Below are 17,837 nucleotides of genomic sequence, written 5' to 3' on the forward strand. Positions count from 1 at the left end.
TTCAATAAGAGATTATTATACATATTTTTATTATCTGATCGATGCTACTTATAAAATATAATAATTTATTTCTCATAAAACATTTCACTAAGGTTTGGCAATTTAAATAAAAATATTTTAAAAATAAAATATTTTTAGATTTAAAAAAAAATTATATAACTTAGTTTTTGTTGAAAGGTGTTCTTCATATGCTACCTCAGAAACCCTAATTACAGAAATTATAGTAAAAACAACGAATTACGCCTCCGTCTTTGCCCTTGGAAACCCTAATTACAGAAATTGCGGCATTTCTTCTTTATTTTCTTAATTACTGTTCTCCTCTTGTTCCAGTTTTCGCTTTTTCCCCTTCGCGTCACTGAAAATTTCGGTCGTTGTTCATTATCATCTTACTATTATTATTTGTAATTATTCCTTTTTATTTTCTGAGAAAAACAGACGCTGGGTTTTAGTTGACGCTAAACGGTGCAATATCCTGGGATTGAAGCGGGGATTAGGGTTGGTTCTCTCCATTTTATTTCATCTGCTCACTTTGTGATCTCCCTTGAAGAATGTTTCCCCATATTTTATTGCTGTTATTTGGCTTCAAGCCCTAGCACTTGGGAACTTATTATCGAAATTAAATCTAGGTTTTTTAGTTTTATTCCAAATATATTGTTATTTAGGTATTATTTTTTCTAATTTAACCGATGCATGGACGTTAGCATTATTTTGAAATAGTCCTTTATTCATTTTTCTTTTGTTGGCTTAAGGTTTGTATTTGAAAAGAGGGTTGGATCTTTTTTCATGGGAGACGCGAGGTTCGTTTGAGGCTGAAAAAATCAGCAATCTGTAATTCCATCTTTTAATCAAAGATGAATTGGGGTGAGTTAATTAAAATATAATCTCCTTATTGCCATTGTCTTTGTATTCGTGGCCATGGCCTCTTATTCGTGTTAAACAAATTGCCCTTTTTGATCAAACAATTCCTTCTTTGCCAGGTGATGAATGACACCTTAAATCCATAGAATTCTTGGTTATGGTGGTTTGAATGACAAAGGACAGGGTAGCAGTTTGAGCTTTTGTGGGAAGAAAATTAATTCGAGGGTTACAATTTGAAGAAGGCTGCAAAAAATTTCCTTTAAAAAGAAAAGAAAAGAGAAGAAAAATTATTTTCTGATGATCATGTTTGATAGCCCTTATGAAAAAAAGTGAACCAACATTTGTTCCAGAATGGTTGAAAAGTACTGCTGGCACTGTTTCTGGGGGCGGTGGCAATTCAGCTCACCACCTAGCTTCCTCTTCTTTTCACTCAGGTACTCTTTGACATTTCTCATCCCAATTATACTCCGTTGCAATGTTACTGTTTGACATGTATCTGTCTGTTAGATACACCTTTGGTATGCATTTTTTGTTCCCTGAGAGTTGTGTTTCTCATTGCATTTACACTTCTTTATTTTATAGTATTTGTTGGAATTTTTGTATTAATTTTCAGAACATAAAATAACTGTATTCTTGTTATCTAGATGTTTCTTCAGTGATGCATCAGGGAAGACAGAGAAACTATACAAATATAAGTGATTTTGATTCCCCTGGCCCTTGTCATGCGTTTTTAGATCGAACATCTTCTTTTAATTCACGGAGGAGTTATAGTAATGGTTCTGCAAAGCATGCTTACAGTAGCTTTAGTAGGAGTCACCGTGATAACCAAGAAAGGGATAAAGAAAGGTCCAGTTTTGTGAACCATTGGGATCGTGATTCTTCTGATCCTTTAGATAGTATCTTAACAAGTCGGGTTGAGAAATTAGATGTCTCTACAAGTAGGGTTGAGATGGATACATTGAGGCGGTCTCATTCTATGGTCTCTAGAAAACAGGGTGAGGCTTTGCCTCGAAGGGTTGCAGTGGGCTCAGGATATAGTGGTAATATTAAACATAACAATGGCAATGATCTTCTTTCTGGGGGTGCTATAGGGAAGAGCATCCACAAGGCTGGGTTTGAGAAAGATTTTCCTTCACTTGGAACTGAAGAGAGGCAAGTGGTGCCTCAGATAGCTAGCGTTTCTTCTCCTGGTTTGAGTTCATCTGTTGGCAATTCAGCTTTGATTGGTGGGGAAGGATGGACTTCTGCTTTAGCAGAAATGCCTGCCGGGGTTGGAAGTAGTTGTTCAGGTTCTATGCCTGCACCCCTAACTGCTTCTACCTATGGTTCTGGCGGTCCAAGTGTCACAATTGGTCTTAATATGGCTGAAGCTCTAGTCCAAGCTCCTTCACGAACCCGTACTGCCCCCCAGGTAAGTGACTCAATCAATGATTTCTCATTACATGTATAACTTATATTTGTAATTTAACTAACATTCCTATTTGATACAGTTATCTGTCAATATTCAAAGGCGTGAGGAACTGGCTATTAAGCAATCAAAGCAACTGATACCAGTGACACCTGCGATGCCTAAGGGTTCGGTGAGCCTATCAACTTAGGTTTCAAATGTATAAAGTTCGTAGTTTTACTCCTATTAAACAAGTTTTGTCCCCCTCCCTCTTCCTCTCCCTTCCTGTACGTCATCTACATTCATTTGAAATCATATGTTGGATATTCGTTTAGAAGCTTGGCAACTATCTTGGAAAGTTTTTCAATTTTCTTATGACTCCTACGATATGTAAGGAGCTCGAGGTTGATCTATGTTTTTCCATGCCTAGTTATTTTTTGGCCGTTCTATGTAAGCTGCAAAAAAAGTTTTTCAATTTTCTTATGACTCCTACGATATGTAAGGAGCTCGAGGTTGATCTATGTTTTTCCATGCCTAGTTATTTTTTTGGCCGTTCTATGTAAGGTGCAAAACCTTGTACATGGGTTCAGCTAAATGCAGTGTTACTTGTCCACTTCATGTATTAATGAACCAGGTAATAGTTACATGATTTTGTTGTCCCAGGTTCTCAGTTCAGTTGACAAATCAAAAGCTAAACCAGCAGTCAGAGCAAGTGAGATGAATATAGCTGCCAAGGGTGGGCTGCAGCAACCTTCTTTGATTCATCATGGTAATCAATCTACTCATGGTGGGCATGTGAAGTCTGATATGCCAAAGGCATCTGGGAAGCTTTTGGTTCTCAAACCAGGATGGGAGAATGAGGTCTCATCCCATTCTCAAAAAGATGTAGTTACTCCAACAAATTGCAACAGCAAAGTTACAACTAGCCAACATGCTGCAGCTGCTGTTACATCTGCTCCCGCAAGAAAGTCAAACAATTCAAAGCATTCTGCTGGGGAACATAAAGCAGATGCTGTGAATCCAATAGCTAATTTCATTGTCGAAAAGAGATCCTCTTTGGCCCAAACCCAGAGTCGAAATGATTTTTTTAATCTCCTGAAGAAGAAGACTTCAACAAACACTTCTGTCGTTCTCTCATATTCAAACCCTCATATTTCCTCATCCACCACAGAGAAATCTGAAGTGTTAAAGGAAGTAGACAGTCCTTCCTCGACCTCTCAAGCTAATGAGAATGGTTCTGCAGCAACTAGCAATGGTGGCACCTGTCAAGAAGCTCAAAGATTTCCTGAGGATGGTGAAAAGAATATGAAGTCCTTTGCTTTGTTTTATCCAGATGAGGAAGAGGCTGCATTCCTTCGTTCTCTTGGCTGGGAAGAAAACTCTGGTGACGATGAAGGTCTTACAGAAGAGGAGATCAACGCATTTTATAAGGAGGTAAGTTTACCTTTATAATTTTATGGTTTTTCTTTCCTTTTATTGGTAACAGATTCATTTAATATTTTTTGCTGGAAGCCATTCTATGATAGTCTCTAATGAACCTTGTTCTATACTGGAAATTACATTGAGTTGTCACCTGCCCTATGCTTTCTTCTGCAATACGATGCATGCTACTTTCTGCTTGTTTAAAAGTATTGCATTTGAAGAAAAAGATTTAAGAACTCTTGTAAGATTAATTTCTGGATGCACGTTGCTTATTTTGTTTGTTGATTTTTCTTTGCAGTACATGAAACTGAGACCGTCTCTGAAACCACACCATAGCGTGCTACCAAGGCTGGCTCAATCTATTGCAACTAATTTAGATGGAGCTTCTTCGGCATTGAGCTCATCTGACTCCTGTTCTGAAGCTTGACTCTTCTATGCCCTTAGTAAAATCAAAACAAGATCCAATTTTTGATGGCAGATGATTAGGTTTTTCTTTTTTCTGGATGTCATCTGTTTGAAAGGAAGCTGATGAGTAGAGTTGGGTATGGGTTTAGGGTTATGAGAGAGTGCATTTTGCAAATAGTACAATAAGTCCTGCTCACTTGTAACAAGAGAATTTTTTAGGGTTCTTCCAAGGTTGTTGGATTAGCGAAAAAAGTTTGATATGGGGCTATTTTCTCTGTGCAGTGGGAAGATGATGCTGGAAAAAACTTGCATCTCGTAGGGGTATTTTCCTTCTTTTTCCTTTCAAGAGGGTTCAATTTTACAAGAAAAATAGCTTATTGTTGGGTTTTGATAAATTGTTTGGAAAAGGGAAAAAAGGGAAAAAAATCCATTTTTAGTTTAGTTTAAATTTCCATATATTGTTTATTGGATAAAACGAGTATGTTGCAATTTGTGCATCTTACTAACCTCGTAACCTACAATAAGAAGGGCTATGACGAACTTGACCAGTTGATCGCCCTTTAGAAGGGCTCTTTTGGGTTGAATTTTGTTCCTGAAATGAACAAGTTTGGTCAAATTAGTCCTGAACTCTATTTTTATCAGATCAACCATTAAACTTTTTGTAGTTGCTTATTAAGTTCAGGGTCAGTTTGGTTTTAACTTGTCAAGTTTTTGGGGTAATTGAACCAAATTTGTAAGGTTCAAAGGTCATTTTGACCCAAAGTAAAATTCAAGGGGATATTTTGCGGTTTAAGCCATAAAAAATATTGTTATTAAAAATAGATTTTTATAATTAAATTGAAATAAAATTTAGGATAAATTACAAGTTTAATATCTCAATTATTACTTTTGTTTCATTTTGGTCACAATTATAATTTTTATAAATCATATTGTATATTATATTTTGATTTCATTTTGATCATCCTTTTTAAATTATTGACAAAATTATAAATGTGGCATTTTAAAAAAAGTTCAATTATGATATGACATTATGTCAATTTCAACTAATTTTTTGAACGTGGTAATTAAAATAAAATCAAAACCTAATTTTAGATATGATTTAAAAAATAAAAATTGGGTGACTAAAACGAAAGAAAAGTGATAAGGTATCGAATGTGTAGTTTACCCTAAAAATTATTATCAAATTATAATTTGGGTTTCGTCTGTTTGAATTACTAAAATTATCGTTCGAATCGAACTGCTAAATTGACTCCTAGGCCTAGCCCCATTTAACCTGACGATTGTCTGATCTTAAGATGCAATTTTTGACACTGGCATTGTGCATTCAATATTGTACTTTCGGAAGTTCCATTGAAACAACAAAGTAGAACACAAAATTAGATTGAAACTGAACCAATTTTATTGACAGAGCACAGTTGGTCGAAATTATACTTGGCAAAATCACACAAATATTCAATTGAGCAGACCATGAATCGTACTTTCATAATCAGCTCAAGACAACAGTATAATACAAGATTTATGGAAAGTGAAACAATTTTCTACCCATTGATTAATTACAGAGGAAACACGCACATACCATTGCCTTACTTTCGAGTTCTGGTCATCAAGTGCAATGCCGGATTAGATTGGAGCTATATGCTATTCTGGGTGCGAAGTCCAATATATCAGCCCACTGCAATCAAGATTCAAATTAATGAACTTTATGAGTTTACGAATGAAATCGCAGGACTTCTTCTGAATTACAAAGGCAAAGAATATCTATGCATCGACTATCTGTGACTTAGGAGTCTCACTCAGACAGTAAAGCATGAATCTCACGATCTAATTATAGAAAATGTAACCTAATGTGAAATGGATGATGGTGGCAATTCTAAACCCAGAAAAACCATGTACCTGATTAAGACGAACACACACTGTAAGACACCTGCGGTACCAGTCCACACTGAAGGACCGGATTTCACTATCGAGTCCTGTATCAAGAGGCCCACTGAAGCAGCCAGTGAGACGAAGGATACAACATAAGCAAAGAAAAGCCATAGCTTCAACCTGTTGCAATGAAGGATTAGTATTCATAAGCCAAAGCAAGCAATCAAAGGACTACTGGGATTTTCATGAAAAAGAATCTAGAGTTTAGAGTACACAACCGAATTTATACAGGAATGGTTGGCGGATTCCATTTGGAACGACTAGAAATAGGCCACATACACAATCTTCCAATGGAGACAACTATATGAAAACCAGGGATATAGATGATAGAAGATGCATAGAAAGAAAACAAGACAATGGGTATCAAAAGCGTAAACACCATTAGTAATTCCAAATTGCTTTAATCCAAATAAATGCAAACCCCAAACCCTAAATCTCAAATTCTAATCAGCCAACGAATAGAATACATCGTTAACCATACTTATTGCATATTGTTAGCCCATATATAACATCTCACCCTCACTCGATGCTTTCAATACACGGTGCAAAATTCAACACATTTGCAAATAAAATTTGATTAAGCAAAGATTCGTTAGGCTTATATTGAATCCGAAGACCCGACGCTTACGAATTCGTAGTTCAAAGTAATCATCACATCAATAAACCTCGTTTCAATTAGCACAATCACTAAGGAACAAAACCCTAGGCAATTACTGAACTTTCGAATTGAGGGCAAAACTATACAGTTTTAACAATATTCAGTAACAGCGGTACAATCGAGCTCCAAAGAGCAGATCAAAAGAAAATTCCCAGGAAAGAAAAAACAACAAAAAAGCTGCAATTGAAATAGGAAACAATGGAATCAGCTAACCTCCACTCGCCGTCATCGTAAGGAGTGTAATCGATATCCTCTCTTCTAACACAATTGAACATCAAAGCCGCAATAGTTGCAAATATTCCTTTTAAAAAAAAGTAAAATTAAAAAGCAGTTGATAAATTTATGGGAAAACAGAGAGGAAGAATTCCGATGTACCAGGTAAATAGTGGAGGAAAGGGACGTTTACGGAGCTACATACGACGGCGTCGACCCAAAACCACCAGCCGGCACCGAACACGGCGCCAGCGACGCCGGGACCGAAGATCGCCCACAGTTCACTTAATTCCATTCCTGGTTTTCCGATCTAACAAATTGACTAATTATTGACAATCAAATAATGATTCGAAATATAAAGAAAACAAGCTCTTTTAAGTATAGGCAAAAAAAAAAAAATGTCTTATTATATATGATTTTAATTAATTTTTTGGATTTGTCTAAATGACCAACTAAATCGCAATGCGATCGATAATTCGCAACGCAATCTCCGGTATCGCAAATCAGTTTCTAGATTCGCAACGCGATTCTGACTATCGTATTGCGATTTTTCAAATTCGCGTTGCGATTTTCCTAATTCGCAATGCGAATACATAAATCGCAACGCGAATACGTAAATCGCAACGCGAATACGTAAATCGCAACGCGAATACGTAAATCGCAACGCGAATCTGACTATCGCAACGAGATTCTGACTATCGCAATACTGAATTTCAAATTCGCAACTCGATTTCTGAATTCGCAACAGGTTTTAGTTTCGCGACACAAATGTTTTGGGTATATAACTACGCAGCAGCAGCAACTCATAACCTAAATCCCTAAATCGCAACTCATTCCATCTCCATCTATCACTCTCTCCGGCGACATCCGTTCCTCCAACGACATCCTTCCCCATCCGACAACAGGTTTTAGTTTCGCAGCTCGTTTGTTTAGTAAATTAATTTGCAATAATGAAATCATCTAATGTTGATCATGTTTGGATAGATTTGTGTTCTGGAGGGTCATGGGAGAATGTTCATGGTGTTTTACAATATATGCCTTTACCCATGAATCTTCAACTAAAACTGTCATTAAAAAAGTTAACGTATGAAACTCTAATGTTACGTGTTGCAAATAAATTGAATTTAGAGCCCCTAAGTAGATTTAGGTTATCTTATCAGAGAAATGATAAAGTTTATTTGTTAACCGACAATGAAGATGTTGAACGATTCATTGCTTACATTAGTGTTTCAAGTGATGATGTTACATTGTATGTTGTTGAACCTAGAAGTAGTGAAGTTGGGTCAGTAGCGGGTAGTAGTCAACTAAGTTTTTCAACCCCAGTTTATGGTGCTCAAAATTTAATGGTTCCACCACAATTTCATCACCAAGCAAATATTGTTTCACCACATTTCCAATACCAAACACAATCTCAAAACCCACAACCTTTCCCTAATCCAAATCCCAATCAACTTTCAGCACCAAATTCCGGTTTTCGTATTGACCAGTTAGACGATGATGAGCCAACAAAAAAAATTGTGAGTACTAGTCAGTATTCAAAATTTGATCTTGGTCAATACCCGGACTTTGATCTTGGTCAATACTCAGATTTTGATGATTTTTCAGAAGAAGAAACAGACCCTGCGTGTAATGATTTTGATATTGGTCAATACCCGAATTTTGATGATGAAACAGCTGTTGCCGAGGAAGATGTTGTTGATGATAATGAGGAGGAAGTTACGACTGTAAATGAACATGTTGAACATCCATTCTGTAATTCATATAACCCTGAAGAAGAAAAAAGAAGAAGAAGAAATCCCCAAAGAAAAGTCCCCGAAGAAAATGCCACGGGAGTATAACTGGAATATGCCAGAATTACTTCAGATACCGGAAGATGAGTTGGTAAAGATAGCAGTTGATTGTCACACAAAAATTATTCGTATCAAGAAATATGATTGTTTTGATACAAAGGAAGACTTAAAGATAGCTTTGTATACGAAATGTGTGGAAGATGGCTATCAACTAAAAGTTAACAAGCAAAGATCGTTTCGAAACAAGGTGTATGATTGGCAAAAACTGTACGTGGCGTATAATTGCAAAGAGGATAAAAGATTGCGAAATGTTTCAAGTTAGGACTTTTATTGATAAACATACATGTTCAAGAACCCAAGTTTTTCCTCACCATAGACAGGCAAACAAAAAGGTGTTGGGTGGTTTTCTAGCTGAGTTAATGTTTTTGAATGGCAGGGTATATCGGGGACATGAAATTATGACTGACATGAATGCTCGGTTCAAGATTAATATCTCATATTCTCAAGCTTGGAGAGCCAAATGTTATGCCTTGGGGGGGTCGCCAGAAGCATCGTTTGCCCAACTGCCGGTTTATTATCACAATTTAAAGCTGAAAAATCCTGGGTCGGTAACTCATATCAAAACAGATAGAGATGGACGCTTTGAGTTACTGTTTATCACCATTGGTGCTGCGGTTAGTAAATCAATATAATTTTGTTGACTCATTTTTGTTAGTTACATGCATTTCACATTTAAATGATTATATTTCTTGTGTATATGATTTTGTGGATTCGTTCGTTTATTACTTGCATGCGCCCAGTTATTGTAGTTGACGGAGCACATTTAAAAGGTCGATACCTTGGAGTAAACTTATTAGCAGTAGCCATGAATGCTAATAATGGGATACTGCCAATAGCTTCCGGGGTTGGCAAATCTGAAACCTCTGATTAATGGACATGGTTTATGGGGCATCTTAGGGATTGCATAGGTCCTATTAGCAATCTGAAAATCATATCTGATAGGGCAAACTCAATTGACAACGCTGTTAGAAGGTGTTTCCCATACGCTTTTCATGGACTTTGTGGTGTTCATTTGTATAGAAATCTAAAATCAAGGTCTGCTGGTATAAAAAATCACAAATGGACATACTGGAAGGCTGTAAAAGCTTATCGGGAAGTGGATTTTAATAAGCATATAAATTGTTTAAGACGTGTTTTGCCTCAGTGTGCTCAAACACTAGAAGATGTCGGGTTTGAAAGATGATCAAGAGTATCAACTTGGAGCAAGATATGGTTTCATGACGTCTAATAGTGCAGAATCAATCAACGCTCTAAGTCGTCATTCCCGGAAATTACCCATTACTATGTTAATGGAGTTTTTTCGAGCCTCTATTCAACAATAATACTACAAGAAAAGAAACCGTGCAGGTATTATTTCTTTAAATTCGTAACTTATCATATATTTTACTAAGTATTATTTATTTAAATTTACAGGAACATTGGAACATCGTGTTACATCATGGACTAAAAAGAAGATAACGAAACGTGTTGTGAAGTCAACGTCATGGAGAGTTGAACCATGTTCAAACACTTTGTTTGAAGTACTGGATAATAACTTAAATGGGCTTATCGATCTAAATGCAAAGACGTGTAGTTGTATGAAATGGCAAACATCTGGTTATCCGTTTGGCCATGTTATAAAAGTTGCTCTTCATCTAAACCAAGATGATTCAAGTGCATACGCTATGAATTGCTACACTACAGAAGTATATCGACATACTTATTTCGAGATTGTCTACCCTATTCCACATCCTTCTGAGTGGGACATACCAGATGACTTACAAACAGTTTTGCCACCAGCCATGGACAGAAGGTTACCTGGCCGACCAAAAAGTCACGATCGTATACCGTCTAAGGGTGAAGAGAAGAAGAGATCGACATGTAGTCGATGCAAGGAAAGTGGTCATACAAGGTTGACATGTGGATCACCAGTGCCATCACAATCATCTTTTCCTCTACCAAAATATGGATCCTCATCAAAATCCCAATCATAACCGGCTTCACCTTTTGGGACTGTTAACTTAGGTGATTTTTAAATGCAAACGTTGTATTATGTGTATATTATGTGTGAACTTTTAACATTTTCAGTTAGGCATGTATTAGTAACTTGAGTTTGGATATTGCTATGATATGTTCAGTTGTTATCACTTATTAGACATTCATTTGACTATCGCAAGGCGGAAATCGCAACACGAATATGACTATCGCAACACGGAAATGACTATCGCAATGCGGAATTGACTATCGCAACGCAGAAATGACTATCGCAACGAGATAATCGCAATGCGAAATGAAAATCGCAATGAGAGAATCGTAATGCGAAAATGAAAATCGCAACGCGAATTTAGTTTCGCGTTGCGATTTTCATTTTCGCATTGCGATTCTCTCGTTGCGATTTTCATTTCGCATTGCGATTCTCTCATTGCGATAGTCATTTCCGCGTTGCGATAGTCTGTTTTACATTCAACATAATGCAGATTGAAATCAACAAATCAACTATTACATTTCAATCAATTAAACAAGCACAAATAATAATTATGTACATATCAATTAAACAAATCAACATTTACAAATCATCTTTTACAAATCAATTAAACAATCAAAAAATAATAATAAGAATTATTTCCTCATCAATTATTGAATCAACTTTTGCACTCATACATCCATTTCATGCAGCTCACTTCCGGATTAACCTGCAGAAACCAAACATTGAATCAACAACACTTTCTACACATCTAAAACCTACAGACAACAAATTATTGAATTCTAGCTACTTAACCAAAAACATTTTCAAACCAAAAAGAGTATATATGTTTAACAACACTTGCATTTGACTTACAAATTGTTTATGGACACTTTCATAACGCGGATGCAGGTAGGCATCGTCTCGCATATATCGTTCTAGCCATAAAATGTCAAAACCACAAGCCTACCGCACCTCTATCTCTAAGGTGAGAGGTAGAAACTGTGTACTTCCTGTCGTCAAACGCTCCAAGCACATGCATACGAGAGGACCACAATCACCTCTGGCTTTATTCGTTTGTTGTGGCGCGGTCTCGTCTCTGATAACTGTAACATTGAACTTCTTTGGCTTCTTGTTTCCAGAATTAGTCTAATAATTAATTGCATCCAAGAATTTAGCCAAATGAGAGCTTCATCCCTTAATAATATCTCTCAAATCAGACAATGATATGTAATTTATCATGCTGTCATATACTATTGTCTTTAGGGATGGGAGCTGAAGCTCGACGAGAAGCCAATGAGTACGTTCCAAAACAGGGATAAACACCTGTATCGAAATGTAATAATTCAAATTGCGCACTTATTTATGAACATCTTTAAAATATTTAAACAAATAAATACTAACCTTATCGACCTCCCACCAAGCAGGATAAAGTTTAGCTTGTCCATTAGTCAACACATATGATTCCTGTCGTTGATTCTTCAAGTGAACTACGTGAAAAGACGTCGGCATAATTGTATATAACATTTTTTTATATTTTTCTTCAATTTCCTTACAATTAGAAGACGTGTCACCCATGCATCAATATGTTGTTTTACAAAAAAAGACATATATTAGTGAATTACATAAATTTTAAAAAAAAATAATCAAACTGAAATATAAGAAGAAATATAAGACTTACCCCCCCATCGAAATAGCTGTTATCTTCAACCCCTAATAATACACCCCACCAAGACCGTTCAATCAACAAATGCATATCATCGTTGAGTTTGTATATGTTAGCGTAACACCCTTGGCTCCGCTCATGTAGATAAAAATCAACTGCGGTCTTAGCCCAAAGGGTATTATTCATAATTGTTTTCGGTAGTTATTTCCTCTCCACTTCATCTGCTGGAATGGTACTGGTCGGTAACTTATACGAAAGCCAACAATCATGGCATCATGTCCGGCACGTGAGGGGGCTTCTCAATAATTCGATATATTACGCCGTGTGAATCGGGCTCTAGAATATTGGGAGGGACCTCTTCAACGATGACAATGACCTCTTGAACGGTGGGAGGGGACTCTTGAGGGATGATAGGGGCCTTTTGGACGATGACAGGTGAGTCGGGCTTTTTCTTACGGATTCTTCGCACTATTAGGGTGAACGGAGACGTAATGGCACGTGCACGCCGTCTGATGCGTGAACTCCGTCTTGCAAGAAAAACCCGACGTAGAGCATCCACCTTAGCGGGCCGCTAAAAATAAATTAATACATAAATCAGTAAATAAACAGACATGATATTAAACAGTAAAAACAAAGACAAATATATTTCTAACTTGCACGGTATTCACCCAAGTCATTATTATATCATTGTTCACAAAATGCATCAGATAACATTCCAGAAGTAAGAACTTATATAAACATTTAAAATGACAACATATAGGTTTAGTTCAGGTTCAATGACAATATAAACAGTAGTAGTTTATTCTTGAAACTTAAATTTTCAACACTGTGAAGTTAGTATTTGTCTTTTGGTTGAAGTAATGCAATTCATTCAAGTTTCAATTTGCAGAAGAAGAATAGAATCTGAAACTTAAAATAGCAACGCGAAAATGACTATCGCAACGCGAAAATGACTATCGCAATGCGAAAATGACTATCGCAATGCGAATTTAACTATCGCAACGAGAGAATCGCAATGCGATTTTCATTTTGCATTGCGATTCTTTCGTTGCAATAGTCAAATTCGCATTGCGATAGTCATTTTCGCATTGTGATAGTCATTTTCGCATTGCGATAGTCATTTTCGCGTTGCGATTTTGTTGTTGCGATTTTCATTTCGCATTGCGATTCTCTCATTGCGATAGTCATTTTAGCGTTGCGATAATCATTTTCGCATTGCGATAGTAAACTATTCTTCTTCTGCAAATTGAAACTTGAATGGATTGCATTACTTCAACCAAAAGACAACCAAAAACAAATACTAACTTCACAGGGTTAAAGAATAACAGTTAAACAGTATGGCAGCAACCGAATGAATTTACTAAGCAATCTAAGTGAAATTACGAGTAAATTTATCATCAAGTTAAATATGAAAAATATTAAACTTACCTCTTGCGTAGAGTATGAACCTCGTTCTGCAACGATGCTACAATCTCACGTAGAGTTTCTACCTCATCACGTAAAGTAGACACCTCAACACGCCATGCACCATTGTCATCGCGTAAAGTACGACCTCCTCACGCAAGGCATTGACCTCATTACGTAACTCCCCTAACTCATCCGTGGAGGTGGAGTGGAGACAGGGAGATAAACGTCGTGGCATCTTTACCGGTCGCCTATCATGAGGTGATGGTGGAGAAGAGGCTCGATAATGTGACAAAATAGGTGATGACTCTCGTTGTGGAGGTGTATATTCGGGTCGATCAGGTGATGGCTCTGGGTGAGGTGATGGCTCTCGAAGTGGTGGCTGCTCATCATCCATGCCATCAAAAAAACGCTTACTAGCTTGCCACCAATTAGTGGCAAGCTCAGCTTCCGTGGGTGTCAGCCTCTGTAATGGAGTGTTGGCCTCCTAACAATATAAAAGCTCAAACAAAGTTAAACGTGTACTAGTAATAACTTGTTTATAAACATATGGTAGTATTTGTATTAACTTACATTATTTATTGTAGTATACGGTAGTAAATCTTCCCATTGCTGCAAAGACCGTTTCCTCTTCCAGGAAATAGCCCTAGGAATATCATAGAAGTTTTTAATGCATATGTCTCATGGCGGAAAGGCCTCAAATATCCAAATTACAAACAATATAATAACAAACATTAGTAATTGTTAAAGAATTAATTATAATTTTGGAAACATTATATAAAATTATTACCTTAAAGGCCCAAATAAAGCCTGACAAAGTGTATTTGGAATCATCGCCACGCAAACTTTTCCGATCATCAAAGGCAGACGACAACTTATTCCATGTAGTTTTCCATAGATAAGAACCCCACGGAAACAGGTTCCATGCATTTAGGTCCTCTACCAATCTAATTAGATCATTAGGAATAGGTTGTCGGGCCTCTCTGCCTAAAAAGTCGGCTTGCAAAAGTATTAGAAGGCATACTCGGACAACATCGACGTCATCCATCCGAGTAAAACCATCTTTCTTATTCAATAATCTCGTCAAGTCTTCCACGTGTAAATTCGACTTCTCCGTTGACAGCTCAGGAAAAACCCGGGAAAACCATGATAGGCGGGTAATATGTCTAGTGTACCGATCTACATCATCGTGTCCGAAGCGTAGACCGGTGATTAAGCAAAACTCCTCCCGCCCAAAACACGTATACGCCGGTGGAAAATCAAACCATATCTCTTCATCACGACGTTGTATAGTCTCTGGTAGATCGCTAGTCATGGTTTGAAGAAACAAATGGGTCAATATAGCATCTCCACCCGGATGTTGTACTTTCAGCCATGGCCCGAAGCAAGTATCCTCAAATATTTTTCTTTGTGCAAGTGAAAGCTTTCGACGCAATTATTTTGGCCAGGCTTACTTTATTTCTTAAGGTCAATTGAGTCGAATAAAAGTTCTACAAAAACAATAAACATACCAATTTAGATATACCAAAAACTACACTGTGAAGATATAACAAGAACAATAAACATAAAGAGTAGTAGTTTATTCTTCAAACTTAAATTTGCAACACTGTGAATTTAGTATTTGTCTTTGTTTTTTGGTTGAAGTAATGCAATTCATTCAAGTTTCAATTTGCAGAAGAAGAATAGTTTCTGAAACTTTAAATCGCAACACGAAATGAAAATCGAAACACGAAAATGATTATCGCAACGCGAATTTGACTATCGCAACGCAAGAATCGCAACGCGAAATGAAAATCGCAATGACAGAATCGCATTGCGATAGTCATTCTCGGTTTCAAATACTAAAATTGAAAGAAACTTGAATGGATTGCATTACTTCAACCAAAAGACAAAACAAAGACAAATACTAACTTCACAGGGTTAAAGACTAAACAGTTTAGCAGTATTGGTAGCAATCGAATGAATATAATAAGCAATCTAAGTGAAATGGTTAATCTATTATTGAAAACACCAGTAAACTTATCATCAATTTCAATATGAAAAACCTAATAATAATGCAAAAATTTCAACATAAAAATAATTAAAAAAACTAACCCTTGGTGGTTGATTTGGTTGATTTTCCATTTCTGACCGTGAATGATTTCGCCGGAGATGGAGACTGATATCGTCGGAGATGGAGACTGATTTTATCGGAGATGGGGACGGATGTCGCCTTAGAGAGTGAGAGATGGAGATGAGACTGAGTTGTGATTTAGGGTTTTAGGTTATGAGTTGCGATTACGGGATATACTGTGGACGGTTCAGTGTTTCTATATATTAATATATTCGTGTTTGGAATTTGAAAAAAAAATACGCGTTGGATACGAATGACGCTATGTAAATCGCATTACGATAGTCAGATTCGCGTTGCGATTTACGTATTCTCGTTGCGATTTACGTATTCGCATTGCGATTTACGTATTCGCATTGCGAATTAGGAAAATCGCAAAGCGAATTTGGAAAATCGCTATGCGATAGTCAGAATCGCGTTGCGAATCTGGAAACTGATTTGCGATACCGGAGATCGCGTTGCGAATTATCGATCGTATTGCGATTTAGTTGGTCATTTTGGCAAATCCAAAAAAAGTTGGTTAAAATCGTATATTATAAGGCATTTTTGGTCACTGAGGTTATTTTCTCTTACAAAACAAATCGCCATCCCTAGATAATTATTTATTTTAAAATTATATAAAAAATATAAAAAATAATTATGAACAATTTTATAATAATTACATTTTATCGTGAATGAAAATATTTTATGAAAAATATTAAAAATTAAAATTTGAATTAAAAAATAATTATAGATAAGTGATAAAAGCTTTATATATATATACACACACACAAAGAAAGATTTAATTTTAAAAATAAAAAAATTATTATTATAATTGTTATTTGTTTGATTAATCTATTATAATTATTTTTTAAATATTTAAAAAGTTATTCTTATTATTTTCACAAATCAAATTGATTATTTTTTAACCTTAATCATATACTTATATTTAAATATGAATTTTCAAAAACTAATTCCATCTTACAAAATTGGATTACAATTCATCAAATTCGAGTCGAATCTTATTTCTAATAATTTATTATTAAAATGAAAAAACCCAAAAAGATTCAATGCATTAACTAATAAATAATTGGAACAAAAGAAATAACAGACAGGTTTCGATCCCTCAAACGTACATCAGACATGGATTTTATTTGTAGCTGTGGTTTTAAAAACATTGGTAAAATTCAACACATACATATTAATAACATAAATTTTTGGGTGAATTTAGATAAAATTTTAAAGTGGTGTTGTTAATAAAATAAATAATTAAGTACGGGCCTAGTAACTTAGTAATTAAAGAGACTTTTGTTATCCCTACAGGTTTCGGCATGGAGCATTAACAACTGCATGATATTTGAGTTTTTATTATCAAATAGTTGAGTCTCTATAATATATACTACCACTTGTAAATACCTTAGATTAATAAAAACAATCAATATATATATATATGTTCATCCTAAACAATACTTACATCTAGGCATGTAAATGAACCGAACAAACATGAACGGTGATATGTTCATGTTCGTTCATTTAACTTTAACCGAACAAAAGAACGAACTCGAACAACTAAACGAACAAAATTTATTGTTCGTGTTCGTTCGTTAAGAAATTTAGCTTGTTCATGTTCGTTCGTTTAAATGATAAACGAACACAAATGAACGAACGTAAACGAACACAAACGAACGTAAATGAACATAAACGAACGAACATAAAATTAATTGGGTTTATATTTGAGAATAGTTTTTTTTCTTTTCAAATAATTTTAGGATTTATATTTTCTTTTATGATTTGAGTATTTTTTTATTTGGGTTTAAAATTAATTGAGTTTAAAAATATTAGTGGGAATAATGTTAAAATTTATTAAGTCTTTATATTTCAAACGGGTCTAGAGAACATAAATGAACGGACATAAACAAACGAACATAGACGAACTAATATAAATGAGCATAAATGAACGAACATAAATGAATAGATTATCAAACGTTCACGAACGTAAATGAACAAATAAGCCTTT

The 17,837-nt window shown here is 35.7% G+C and overlaps 2 protein-coding genes across 4 annotated transcripts; one reads left to right on the plus strand and one right to left on the minus strand.

The window, feature by feature from the left end:
• Positions 1-249: 249 nt before the first annotated feature.
• Positions 250-4,479, plus strand: LOC120156011. Of its 3 annotated transcripts, none has more exons than XM_039167440.1 (6): positions 250-495; positions 750-1,292; positions 1,503-2,269; positions 2,349-2,438; positions 2,909-3,679; positions 3,966-4,479. In XM_039167440.1, the coding sequence occupies exons 2-6, from the start codon at positions 1,178-1,180 to the stop codon at positions 4,092-4,094; spliced, it is 1,872 nt and encodes a 623-aa protein (XP_039023371.1). In that variant the 5' UTR covers positions 250-495; positions 750-1,177; the 3' UTR covers positions 4,095-4,479. The 3 variants fall into 3 exon arrangements, with proteins under 3 accessions (XP_039023371.1, XP_039023370.1, XP_039023369.1); XM_039167439.1 differs by lacking the exon at positions 250-495 and having other exon boundaries at positions 508-861; positions 978-1,292; XM_039167438.1 differs by lacking the exon at positions 250-495 and having other exon boundaries at positions 508-1,292.
• Positions 4,480-5,633: 1,154 nt separating this feature from the next.
• On the minus strand, positions 5,634-7,200 carry LOC120156014 (transmembrane protein 50 homolog). Its single transcript, XM_039167442.1, has 4 exons — positions 7,032-7,200; positions 6,870-6,957; positions 5,966-6,118; positions 5,634-5,744 (listed from the first exon to the last, which is right to left on the minus strand). The coding sequence occupies exons 1-4, from the start codon at positions 7,162-7,164 to the stop codon at positions 5,711-5,713; spliced, it is 408 nt and encodes a 135-aa protein (XP_039023373.1). The 5' UTR covers positions 7,165-7,200; the 3' UTR covers positions 5,634-5,710.
• Between the last annotated feature and the right edge of the window lie 10,637 nt (positions 7,201-17,837).

The sequence above is a fragment of the Hibiscus syriacus genome, unplaced genomic scaffold, assembly GCF_006381635.1.
Source record: "Hibiscus syriacus cultivar Baekdansim isolate YM2019G1 unplaced genomic scaffold, ASM638163v2 tig00111210_pilon, whole genome shotgun sequence".
In the NCBI taxonomy this organism is placed as follows: Eukaryota; Viridiplantae; Streptophyta; class Magnoliopsida; order Malvales; family Malvaceae; genus Hibiscus; species Hibiscus syriacus.